We start from the raw sequence: 13,107 nt of genomic DNA on the forward strand, positions 1-13,107 counted from the left end.
AAGATGACCCAGCTTTTCTTCATGAATTGAGAGTAGTGTGTGTGTGTGTGTGTGTGTGTGTGTGTGTGTCTTTGTTTGCCAGTGTCTGGATTATCAACTGGAAGGCAGTCAATGTAAAAAAAAGAAAGAAAGAAATTTCAACATTATTTCTTTACTCCATTTAACAATGGACAGAAAGAGCAAAGGCTAACCAATTTCTCAACACATAATTCTGGCAGATGGGACAAGGTCTCTGGAGCATTCATGTGAAGAAACAACAGCACAATTCTCAGATGCCATTCCTCTGACTGATAGCCTCTGTCTACCTCTGACCAACCAACCTCAAAATTACAAGAGTTTCTCAAGCAAAAAGTTACAATGATTTCCCCCTAATTTCATATAAAAAAGAGCCAGAGTCCGTCAATGATAGAGCGATATGTATTTTATGAACATAAAAGGAGTACAAATCAAATTCACTGAACAAGGGAATTGATGACTCCTTATCTGGGAAACAAGGGCTGGCAGATATCCTAGCCTCTCTTGTCTGGCGCCAATGCATGGCATTATGTTTTTATTAATACATGCAGCAAGATATAAACGCCATGTGGCACACACCAGTCTCATCTTGTTCCCTCTGTCATGCTCACAAACAACCACGCACATACACAAACATGCTATTTTGGCCATGAAGCAACAAGCTAATGAGCACAAAGCAACCCTGATTGATCATGAATAATTAAACATGGGTGGTACCTGGAGATGCCATATGCCGTGCTCATACACACTCTCAGCTGCTCCAACGTGGACATACAAACAGATCTGACCAGAGACTGAATTGAACTATAAAGTGAGTGTTTACCAGTGCAAAAGCATGCAGTTGGTAGTTTGCCACAAAGGGAATCCCACTGAGTTTTTGGGGTCCTGAAAGCTCGACAGAGCAAAATAAATGAATAAGTAAAGACTACTAATTTGTGTTGCAAGGCCTCAGCTGTCTGTGCCTGATGCCCTTTTCTATAAGGTGAACGCCTGATGCAGGAGCAGCTGCCGAAATGGGCCTGGGTCTGGTCCTGCTGATTGATTGGGCGTAAGCTGTTCACGGCTGAGGTGACAAGGGGACCCCTGGGGAAGGGAGGGGCCGAGGGAAGCCTTTCTCTTACAGCCTGGAAATGGAAACCCTCCCTGCGGCTTCACAATATAGAGACTAACCGGATAATGCTTTAACTAATGGAGATAAGTAGAAAGGGGAATGGATACCTCAAAATAGATGTGGTCTGCTTTTGGTGTGATAGTTTTCAATTTGAATAGCAGTGACCATTTCCTCTTTTTTCCTGCTTCTCTAAGAGATTGTTGTCTTTGTAGCCTCCTATACCTCATTCCCTGCTGTGTATTGGATAAGACCTGCACCATTATAACCCTGAAGGCAGCGACTTTACAGAGCTGTGGTGGGAGTCCATGGGTCACAGATGAAGACAGACGAAGAAAAAAAGACTCCTTACCTTCACCCAGTGTCTGCTTCAGCAAGTCATGCTTGGCCTGTAGCTTAATGATGAGGTTACTGCCATTCAGGTACTCCTTGAATTTCTACACAGAGAGATGAAGGCAACAATGAGCGAGCAGCAACACTAATCCACTGTAACATGAGCCCAGTCAAACAATTCAGTGTCGCTCAAATCAGCATAAATTCAATCTGTTCTAAGTTTTAATAAAAATTTTATTTTCAGAGCAAGTGGAAATGATGACTGATGCCTTGATTTTGAAAAGCAGCACAAAGCTGGAGTTCTAGCAGGCCGGCGGCCATTAACAGTTTGGAACGATAGACAGATCAAAATTGACATGAACTCACCGAAAAGTAGAACATTTCAGTCTCTTGTTGGTTCGCCCTCCTCTTGGCTACATTCAGCTTACTCATGTAAGACTCGGAGGCCACGGACTTAATGGATTCAGTGGAGCGGCTGTGTTGGAAGGCATCCGACACGTCAAAGTCCTCTACCGTCAGCATGTCCTGCAGCGTTTGCATGGTGGCATCCAAGGTCTTTCTCACCTGCACAGATGGGGGAAAGTAGAAAGCATAAGTAGATGACAAATGAAGCATCATATCTTACTCAGTCTTGCTCATATCTTCATTTTTGTGGCTATTTTTTCCAAGCCTTGATGGAACCAAAATAACTGATGCCATTTTCAAGGACAAGAGTGAGTGTTTTACAGCACAAAGACAAATTGACCCCTGAAAAATACATGACCTTGAATTACACTAAAATGACGTCAAGCAGCATTTGTCATCAGTCCAGAGCGACCCGCACATCAGGCATATATCAGACTAAGACCTGAAAATGAAAAGTGTCTGGTAGACAAATTGTATGTAATTACTGGAGGAGGCTTTTGGTTTAGGGCTAAGATTGATAAAGCTCATTTCCAGTAATGGCAGGGCTCGTCCATTATCCTCCAGAACACAAGACACAGGGAGATAGGGAAGAGGCAGAGCCATTGTCACAGAAGAGTCTAACAGACCCTGGTTATTATAGCCTCCATTTGCACCTTTGTGTTAGTTGTTCTTCCTCCCTTCAGTCCTCCCTTCATCACAAAATAGACAATTGCATATATAACTTCATAGAAAACATAACATTGGCGCTGTGACAATCTTAATATATTCTTGCCTCCCGCAGAGCAAGGGTCATTGGAGTGTAATTGCAATGAGAACAGATGGTGATGTGTCCCTCCTACTTGGCTCTGGGGTAAATGAGACAGGGCTTTCTGGTTTAGGGGGGTGGGGCAAAAGGTGGTGGTGGAGGGGGTGCTGGACAGATACAGGGCCATCATAAATCCTCACCTCCTCATTCTCAATCTTTAGCGTAGCTAGGCGAGACTGCAGTTGGTGGTAGCGCATCAGGAGTTCAGTCTGGACAGGTTGCTGGGCGCTCACCTGGCACACCTTAGGAGGCGGAGGAGGAATCATGGGTTGCAACAATTAAAATAGATCCATCTGAAGCTTAAAATGTTACTTTGTAAAAAAAATTAAAAAATAAATGAAAATAAAAACATTCTTTAGCATTTAAAGCATCTCACCTCATCTCCCATATGTGGCAGGTACTCAAAGCGCATTGGAGGGCAGAACACCTGGTTATGCATATCCATGATCTTGTGCTTGTCACTGCGGGAATCCAGGTTGTCCACTGCATTCTCTATGATATCCAGTCCCTCGTGGCGTGATGTCTCCAAATTGTACTCTGCAGATAAGTAGGTCCTGAGGGTGCGCGCCAAGCTAGCGTGGTAGCCTAGGTCACAGCACTGCGGAGATAAAAAAAAAAAAAATCTGATAAATAACCAGGAAAACACTCTGTAAATGTGGTAGATGGAATTTTAAAATATAATCTAAAATAATAAAAATGAACAATACGCTGAAAAACTGCCCTCTCCGTTAAAATTTCAAGAGTGTGCTCTGTTGCACCTGTAACCACAGCCAGCAGTGATGTCCTGGTGTACTGACCACACCCTGGAGTACACTTCTACATCACTGCAGCAACATGGACAGTTATGCTACTGGAAGCTAGAAACAAATAGCAAAATATTTCCAACATGGTGTTAAGTTGCTCTTTAATTTGACAAATCAATTGGTCAATCAAATTTATCAGGGAATGTGGAATCATTTTAGTTGTGAATTCTGTTAGTTTGAGCACCTTTCATGTTCAGACCTATTTAATGGACTAAATCCCAAATTACATCCTGATACGGGTTAACTTTCAAAAATAGAAGTAGAGTTCACAGAATTACAGGAGCTAGCACAGTAGGACACCAGGGATAATTACAGAGCATTATCATACAGAGGTGGATGAAGTAACCTAATTAAGCAGAGGATGGTAGTGAGGAGGTTTAGAAGGAGCTTGAGGCAGCTGACAGCTCTGTGAATCCTTAAGTAAACACTCTTAAACACTCTAAAGCACTGAGGAAGTAGTCTCTCTATTTTGGCGCACAAGCCTCATTACACCACTTAGTCAAAGTGGCTCAATAGACTAAAGACTAAAGGGAGTAAATCAGCTTCTTTTTAAAAAGAACAATGAGTGAGAACACATTCGTATCTGCAGCAGCAGCCTGAAGGAAGCAGATGACCAGGGAAGGAAGATTAGATAGACTCTTTAATCCTACCACTTTCATGTTTTTTATATTATCATCTTTCCCATTAGAGCTGTGGAAACATACTGTCAGTGCATATACAGTGCATATATATATACACTGCATATTAATATTGGCAAATAATTCTCATTTATTTTGTATGCCACTCATTTAATTTGAAATATATTCATGTTTATACAGGCTGCATTTTATTTATTTGATCAAGGTTTACTCAAATGTTTTTACCCTCATCAATAATACCTCACACAATCAACTTAAAATCCTTAAATTTTAACTCAGTCGCGTAATGTATGCAAAACCACCATGTACTGAATAACTGTTTTATTCTTTTTTTGCTGTATGCTATAGCTTACTATTTTCTGCTGTAAAAAATAAGTTCATCCATGGAGGTAATTAAACTTAACCATATTAATCTTATCTTCCAAGTAGTCTAAATACTTTATCACACCACTGACCAAGCTCACTCCTCACATCTTTCATCAGTTCTAGGTAGCGCAAAATAAACTCCACATGTTGTTCAGAACTACACTTCAACAGTTTAAAGTCACTGATGCTGACTGACAAAGCTGACTTCTTGCTGCGTGAGCGTCTGGTTTGATGTTAGATGTCAGTTACTCTGACATGACAAACGGACCCTTTATCCTCCTCTGCCCTGCTTGTGCCAGCCAAACCAGTCAAGCTCACAATCCCAATCCTTGCAGCTCAGCAATATTTGGGATGACATGGACCTTTCAGTTTGAACACACTGGATCCATCAAAGTGGCAGGGATAGGGCACTATCATCAGTCACTCGGTGTGTCCAGCTACCACCAACATATCACCATTACATTGCATATAGCAGAGACATACTCTTTTAACGCTATTTTAACTGTAATTGTTTGAAATAATGTAATGTTCATTATATTCTCAGAGAGCTCACTAAAATCCCATCTTATCATGCCTGACCTGGAAAATGTGCATCTATCACTGTGACTAATGAAGTGGCGTATGGTGGTTTGGCCTCAAGGAAAAATGTGACAACCAAGCTATTAGCACAGAGACAAGGGGGGAAACATTGAAGGGCTGACAGGTTAACATCGGAATCTTAATATTAAACTCTTTTGTTTGGTATCGACAGTCACAAAGTCCACATTCACTGCTATCTGTCTCTTAAACTCTGCGAAATAGGTCTTTGTTACAAAGTATGACTTCATGGGGATGATTTAACCTTGGTATTTACTCATTAACAGTTAATGAGAAAAACAAGACTGAATACAGTATGCAACATAGTATAACAAAAAAACGCAAAATACAGTTTTAGAAAGACCTAATTTGCTTGCACAACTAATTCAAATAACACAGACTACAATACTGTAACTAACAGCACATTGGTTCTGAAAACAAAACCTTCACGAAGACACAAGAAGATACGAATCTGGATGGAAAAAAATAAACCAGGGGAATGAAAAAAACTTAACAGACAACAGACATGAACTGTGTAAAGGCAATGAGATTAGACAGTAAAACAAAAACATCACAAAGTCACAAAGTTTCATCTCCCTTAACAGGGAGCTGTGTGTGTGTGTGTGCACATCTAAAAGGAATACATGTATACAGAATTTTTGAATGATTCTGTCTAAAATGGTCAATAAAGGCTTCCTCATCTCAATGTTCATCTGTCTGTGTAGGGTGACTGGTAGCAGGTCACCCAACCACATTAACCGAATTCATGCCTGCATAAACACAGCCTTTGCTCACCAGCTGACTTTAACCAACTTCCAACCATTAGTGGTTTGCTAAACAAAGACATCCTTTTAAACCCTGGTAATCAAGACTTTCCAGCAGCGCTACTGGTTCATGACTTGAATAAAAGTGACTTTTAAATTTAAGTGTTAGATGTAGGTTTTCTGGACATACAAAAAGGGTATATTTGCAATAATATAGGGAATATAGTGTCAGCGTTTGAAATGCTCCTTCCTCTGCTCTGACCCATGAAAGGAGAGACCACAGAAGGAAAGCCAAGAGAGAGTGAGTGTGTGTCTTGGGTCATGGTTTTTACTTGGTGACAGTTAGAGGAAGACAATCACAAGGTCTTGTCTCTTCTCTCTCTTCACATGCTGTGTTTGTCGCAGCAAAGTTCTCAAAAGCAGCATCGAAACCGAAAACAAATGAATGAGGATGAGACAGCGGAGTCAACACTGATGGAGTCCCTTGAAAGAATCAGTCAAAAATATCCTTCTATAGCTGCGTGATACTGCAGATCGCTGGACTAATATTCATGTCAACAGCAGTCAGTCACTCACTCGCATATCAGTGTTAATCCTGTTGTGCAGGGATTAAAAATGGAAAAATTATGGCAAATACATTCATTGGGGCCAACAGAGCAGCTTAGAAACAAACAGCTAACAGGCTGAGAGTGAATAAGACTTGAGAACAGATGGTGAGAAGAGCGATAGTGTTGCAGAGTTAAATCAACATTAGAAATCCCAGCTGGGAGATGTACACAAACACGTGCCTAGCGCATACTTACATCAATCATATCAGAGACGTCATGGATGTAATATTTTGCCACAACTGCATTTGTTGCTGCCAGGTTCAACAAATAGTCATTCCGGGCTTTTGTGCATTTCAGCTTATTCTCTGAATACTTGGCTTGCCTCTGAGGAGGAGAGAAGAGACACAGCAGATGAGGAGAAAAACCATCAGTGCAGGAAAATCAAGCAGTAGGGAGGGTTTGAGTGTGTGCTCAGGCAGCTGCAGCTTTGGGACCATCAGACAGGTAGAGATGGCAGGGAAAGTTTGGAGAAACAGGCTGTAGAGAAGCTGCCTCTAGATAGTAACGTGTTAAGTGCCATAGCCAGGTTTGCATTTAGTCATTACTCTGTCTCTAAACACTTAAGTACCAGAGGATGCAGAGTGTGGATGCTCACAAAGCACTTAAAGAGGCTCTGGCTTTACTAAGTTGTACAGTTTTAAAAGGTGCTTATTTTTAGGGCCGCCCCCTCAATTAGTCTACTAATCGGCTGTTTTGGTCTTAGTTGACTAAGATTTCTTTAGTCAATTAGTCATTTTTTATGCTTTTTTAATGCTGATTGACTTTTTTTCCAAGAATGTTATGAGCACATCTCTTGTCAACACAAGATTTAAAGTGTTGCTTTTCATTAATCGTTGTGGAGACACTAATTTTTTTTTTTTTTAAGATTTTTGGGCTTTTCCGCCTTTATTTTTGACAGGACAGCTAGGTGAGAAAGGGGAGAGAGAGGGGAAGACATGCAGGAAATCAACACAGGTCGTATTCAAACCCTGGACCTCTGTGTCGAGGCATAAACCTCCTCTCGGTATATGTGCGCCTGCTCTACCCACTGACCCAACCCGGCCACAGAGACACTCAGTTTTACAGATCTGTCGATTAAATCAACTAATCGATTAGTCAACAAAATCGTATGAGTGTTAGTTGACTAATATATATATATATATATATATATATATATATATATATATATATATATATATATATACACATATATACATACATACGTATGTATGGGTATGTATGAAAGGATTCAACAGCTTAGTAAAATGTAGAATTAAAGGAACAGTTTGACATTTTGGGGACAACGCTTATTCACTTTCTTGCAGAAAGTTAAATGAGAACATTGAGTCTGTACAGTAAATATGAAGCTGGGGCCAACAGCTGGTTAGCGTAGCTTAGCATAAAGACTGGAAATGGTGCAAGGAGTTAGCCTGGCTTTGTCCAAAGGTAAAAAACCACCAGACTACCAGCAACTCTAAAGTTCACTAATTGACATGTTGTATATCATTTGTTTAACTCAGACAAAAACTAAAGTGTAAAGACAACAACAGGGCTGATTTAGTTAATTCCCAGGTAAATGGAAGCAGCGTAACTCCCAGGAAAAAAAAAAACGAAACTGAAAGTATTTACACGGACTGCATGATAGAAGTCCAAATGTTAAGAGTTTAACTTAGATGATTGGGTATTTGTGTGTCTGTATTTCCAATGTGACTTTAGATAAATACATGCAAATAAATAAAAATAAACTAAAAATATAAACAAAATAACCACATTTTCATTAAGTGACATTTGTACTGAAAACACACAACACATTGATTTTGCAAACTCGTGCCTAACAGTATGGACAAGTAGTTTCACCCGACTCAGAAAGGCGTTAGGCTACTGCTGTTTGAAATATAACTAAAGCATAAAAATTCTAAAGCAGAGTAATTTTGCCCATTATTTGTTTGTTTGTACATTTCACAATACATGGACATTTTATTTACAATTCCACAAAACCATTATGATGCAAATTACAGCAGTGGGTTAGAGGAAAGAAGATTAACTTTTTTTTTCTTCCTTTTTCTGAAAAGTAATGAGACAAAAGCATATTGATTTCCTGAACCTGAGAGATAACGGGAGTTTCATTTGCATGAAGAAATTCCAGAAGAAGATCCAGAATAAAAAAGGCAGGTGTGCATCTAAAGTGCATCATGCTCCAGAGACCACCAGCCCTACACTGCTAGCAGACAAAGTAGAAATCTGCGTAGGATGGAAAGAGAGTTGTGTTATTGGCTGGGAGAACTGCAGTTTGCTCAGTGCGTATCTGGCTGCAGACCTTCAGTATTCTCCTGAGACTTTCTGACATTATATTGCTGCCTATCTGCTGGTCTATCGCTATTCCTCTCACTCTCTCCAAGTGAACCCAACAAATAGAGCTAGTTCTCCATTTACAGAACTATTATACTAAACTGCAATAACTGTGAATATTACACTTGCATATTATCATCTTTTACTGTAATTGAACTTGTCAGCAAACTTCCAGCAGACATGGAGCAACATCATTCATTTGGAGTCCAATTTCTGACTACCTGACAAATGTAAGTCCAATATTTACGCTCCTTTTAACACTGTTCTTGTTCTTTACTAACTCCTGAGGGAAATATCTGACTCAAGCTGTTAAATGTGCCATTGTGTTCAGCAGCTGGTCGCTAAATTTGTTTGTATATGCCGTTGCATGTGGTGCTGGGCAGTGTACAGTGACAAGTTGAGGGCCCGAAAACCAAAACAATGAGCTAAAAGGGGCTTTAATCTCCATAGAGCTGTGAGGAACTGCAGATTTCAGTGTTAATTCAATGTGGGTTCCTCACTATGAGCGACCCCTTTCACATTGCACATAGTCATTAGATGCATTGTTATTATTATTATTATTATTATAAAAATACTGATTACAGCAGCTTTAAAAAAAAAAACAACTGATGGTTCTAGATTTTTAGCAAGAAGACTGAAGCTTAATGGCGCTACATTTATTACTGTATGTAAAAAAACACAACACTATCCATCCTTTATACTCACCTTCTCTTTCATCTTCTCAATTTTCCTGACGAAGCTACGTCTTGGTTGGCGGTCCTCGTGGCGCAGCAGGTTAACGTTGAGATCTCCGGACTTGCTGAACTGCTTCTCCTCCTGCTTCTCAGCGTCCTTCAGCTTGCTCTCTGCACTGATGCTCTCAGTGTGGTACATGTGGTATGTTTTCATCACCTGCAAGAGGAGCATGACAGATATTACGTGTCATGTCTTTGTCATGATGAAAGTAAATATACACATGTAAATATATTTGGGCTTTGAACAGTTGGTCACACAAAACAGGCAAATTGAGGACAATACTGTGGGTTCAGAGAAATTGTGAATTGCATTTTTCCAGTTTATTTTTAAATGTTTTATAGACTAATTGTTGCAGTCCTATATAAAATAATAAAAAGTGAATGGACTTGTGCATTATGCAGAAATGCAGGGGCAGCTGTCTAAAATCTAAATCAGTATTATTATACAGTATTATTAGTAGTATTTTAGTCAGTCAGCCATAAATATGTAGAGGTGGCCACTGCTGGGAATTGTAAAAGGACATGTAAGCCCTGATTCAGTTTGATGATTGACATAGATACCACCAATCATAGAAACTTGGTGTATCGACTTGAGAAGTGGTATAGATGGTTTCACAAGCTTCATGGTAGGCCAAACGTGGAAAAAAAAGCATACCACAAAGACATGTCGCTTTTGTGCTCATATACCCAGTCACACACAACCCCCCACATCTTTACATTGACTTACAACAGTATTACTGCTGTGTTGATACTGTCATATTCCCACCAACAATAAGGAGATAAAAAGGAAAGATCACATTTCTCAAGTTCCACTGTGTCATTTCTTTCCAAAATCTGGTTTGATTTGAGCTTTTTCATGGTGGCCTGGTGGATCAATTTGGGTGTCGATGCAGCGGTAACACAGATGTCACTACATGTGGAATACTTCAAGTGAATCCAAGGGCTTGGCTGTCAAATCTTCAACTCACCCCCTCATCCCCTCTTCACTGTGACTTTCCCTGACTCTACTGTAAATCATTTCTACAGTAACTCTCCCCAAACTTCTTTATTTTCAGCTCTTCTGTGCAGCAGTGGCGGCATTTGTTTTCTGTGTTCTCTGCAGTTACCTCTTTACTTTGATCTCTACTTAGACGCTCACACTTTTGACACTCAGACACCCCACTCCAAACATGGCGATGACAAGACTTTAGTGACAGAAAGCCCTTGTTAGACAAGACAGAAGCATCCTGCGTCTTTAACTCGTCCCAGACACTCATTGAGAGAGTCTCTCCTCTTGGAAGACCCTTCTTAAGCCTCGTAAAGGAACGTCCAGATGTGAGCCGAGTCTTTCAACGTCTCAAGCATTCAGGATTTTCACCTCAGGATGTTAGACAGTCAACCTAAACAGTAATTTATTTGTTTCCTGTGAGCAAGTAAGCAATGTTCACTTGGTGCTGAAGTTAAGCAGTTGGTTTCCTTTTATCTCTATAAGAGCTGCTCATCAAAATCACATGTTTTCCATTCGGTCACTTGCAACTATAATTTTCCACTGACCTCCACCCCTGTTATAGTAATATATTTACCAGTGCTGCCACTTGTGGAGGCTCTATTTATTCCCCTCTGTGTGCTGTGTGAATAAATAGTACTCCTCTCCAGGTGATGCAGAAACTCTTAGAAAAATAAGAACAACAGAGTGACAAAAAGCTGCAAGGCAAACACCTGAATGTACCGTAAATAGATAGAATAAAAGCCACTAGTCTATTCTCAGAGTGACAAAGCTCGACAACAATGCTACTCCATGAAGAGAGAACTAGGCTAACACTCTGTTCCTCCCCAAACTGTCAAACCCTTTCTTTCATATTCCTCTGAAAACGTGCTACATTTGCAGCCAACTTTAAACCATCTGACTACAGGACCTGCAGCTAAAGCCACAAACTCATTTGCAGGAAGACTGAGCTTCAGCTGTGTCTACAGGAAGTGTGTGTATAGTTGAGTCCTCTGATGACAGCCTAGGGCTATTTAACTCCTGCAGTTTCTGAGCTGGTGAAAGAAACCCAACAGTGAGAAGTTTTTCAAAATGAATGCAAGGCGAGCTTGGCTTCTATTCAACATGCATCTAAATATTCTAGGGAATTGGCTAGGGACCATAACATCATCTATAAATATAGTTGGCAAGGACATAAAACATGAGCAAAACAACTCTCAAGAAAATTTGATGCCATCTTTATTAAAACAGTGGATAAAAATTAGGCCCAAAGAAGTATATTCAATGCAAGAGCAACCTGATTAGGTATGAAAATATTTTTAAATAGACCAAATGATATTGTAGATACTTTTTAAGAAGGTTAAAATATACCAATCATGCACAATATAAATATAATAATAATAAAAATCTGTTTTTGTTATATATATATATATATATATATATATCTGAAATATAAAAATCTGATGTTTTTTTCCCCCCAAATATGCAGCAGCTATGATATATTTACATATTTATTTTTCCATTACCAACTAGCTGTGAGTAAATGTTGTTAAATACTGCTGAGAAAACAATGAATGAACTACAAATGAGTGAGTGAATGGAACCAGCACCCAGGCCTGAGATCGAGATTGTCATAAAAGAATAACTGTGTTTGAGACTGAAGAGCAGACATCAGACAAAAGGTGGTGGATCAGAAAGATAAGATAAGCTTTATTGATCCCAGTGGGGATATTAAGTCAGTGCGGCAGGAAATTAAAACAAGTTTCCCTGAGATATATGTCGCTGGCTCTTCATACATTCTGGCTTTTTCTATTTCTCATTTTGTGTTGGTATTGATGACAAGCCACAACAACGAAAACAACAACAGGATCTTCAATCTCAATAACACTCCTGCTGCAGCATCATTCTTTAAAATAGCTTTAGCTCACAGCCTTACCTCTCACTGAGAAACAAGTGATCCAAAAGGGATTTCACAGTTTTCTTTCACCATAATGTGTTTTGTTGGAAGCCAGTGAAAACTGTTAGAAAATACCACAAGGCAACCCCATGTGGCTACGCTATTGATTTAGCTATTTCTGTACAATCAAATACTAACAAGGGTGCAGTCCTGAAAGACTATACTTCAACAGACAGCGTTACTGCTGCCTGAGGGTCATTTGTGAAATAACTTCTATGCCTACCTGTGCATTGTCAAACTTTGTCATACATTATGATGGCAACTTGGAAAATCCTTTTATATAAATAATGGCATGTCAGCTTCATTTGTCGTTAATTACAGTTGGTTCCAAAGAGCTTTACAATGGCAGCATTACAAAAAACAATATATAAAACATACCCTAACCCAAGACTGAGAATAATAAACATAAAAGTCATTAAGGAAAAAAAAGAAGCTTTTAAGCATTGTCATGATGTGATGGATAGTTTAGAGTGAGAAAACAATTACTAAGTGTCAAAATGTAGGTGTTTTATTTTGTTGTATTATTATTTTCATAGGAAGTGATTTTTGCTACAAGGATTAATTTTCCACCTTAGTTTCACACAATTCTTATGTTCGGAAAGAAAAAGGCCAAATGTCAACATTTGGATTTGAAATTTTCAGCTAGACTGCAGCTGAGGCCAAGTAGAGCATGAGAAGAGGGACCATATGAGTTTTACTATGC

The 13,107-nt window shown here is 39.5% G+C and overlaps 1 protein-coding gene across 2 annotated transcripts in view; it reads right to left on the reverse strand.

Annotated features, from left to right (window-relative positions):
* The window catches only part of srgap3 (SLIT-ROBO Rho GTPase activating protein 3), a 60,218-nt gene that overhangs the window by 14,251 nt on the left and 32,860 nt on the right, over positions 1 to 13,107 (reverse strand). Inside the window, exons 6-11 of one of the 2 annotated variants that reach the window (XM_078248474.1) lie at positions 9,455 to 9,640; positions 6,617 to 6,745; positions 3,043 to 3,264; positions 2,807 to 2,908; positions 1,823 to 2,020; positions 1,476 to 1,560 (exon numbers count right to left, since the gene is read on the reverse strand). In XM_078248474.1, coding sequence (XP_078104600.1) covers positions 1,476 to 1,560; positions 1,823 to 2,020; positions 2,807 to 2,908; positions 3,043 to 3,264; positions 6,617 to 6,745; positions 9,455 to 9,640 — 922 coding nt within the window. The remainder of the gene's footprint in view (positions 1 to 1,475; positions 1,561 to 1,822; positions 2,021 to 2,806; positions 2,909 to 3,042; positions 3,265 to 6,616; positions 6,746 to 9,454; positions 9,641 to 13,107) is intronic. The other variant, XM_078248475.1, reaches the window with a different exon arrangement.

Source organism: Sander vitreus, chromosome 4, assembly GCF_031162955.1.
Source record: "Sander vitreus isolate 19-12246 chromosome 4, sanVit1, whole genome shotgun sequence".
Classification (NCBI taxonomy): Eukaryota; Metazoa; Chordata; class Actinopteri; order Perciformes; family Percidae; genus Sander; species Sander vitreus.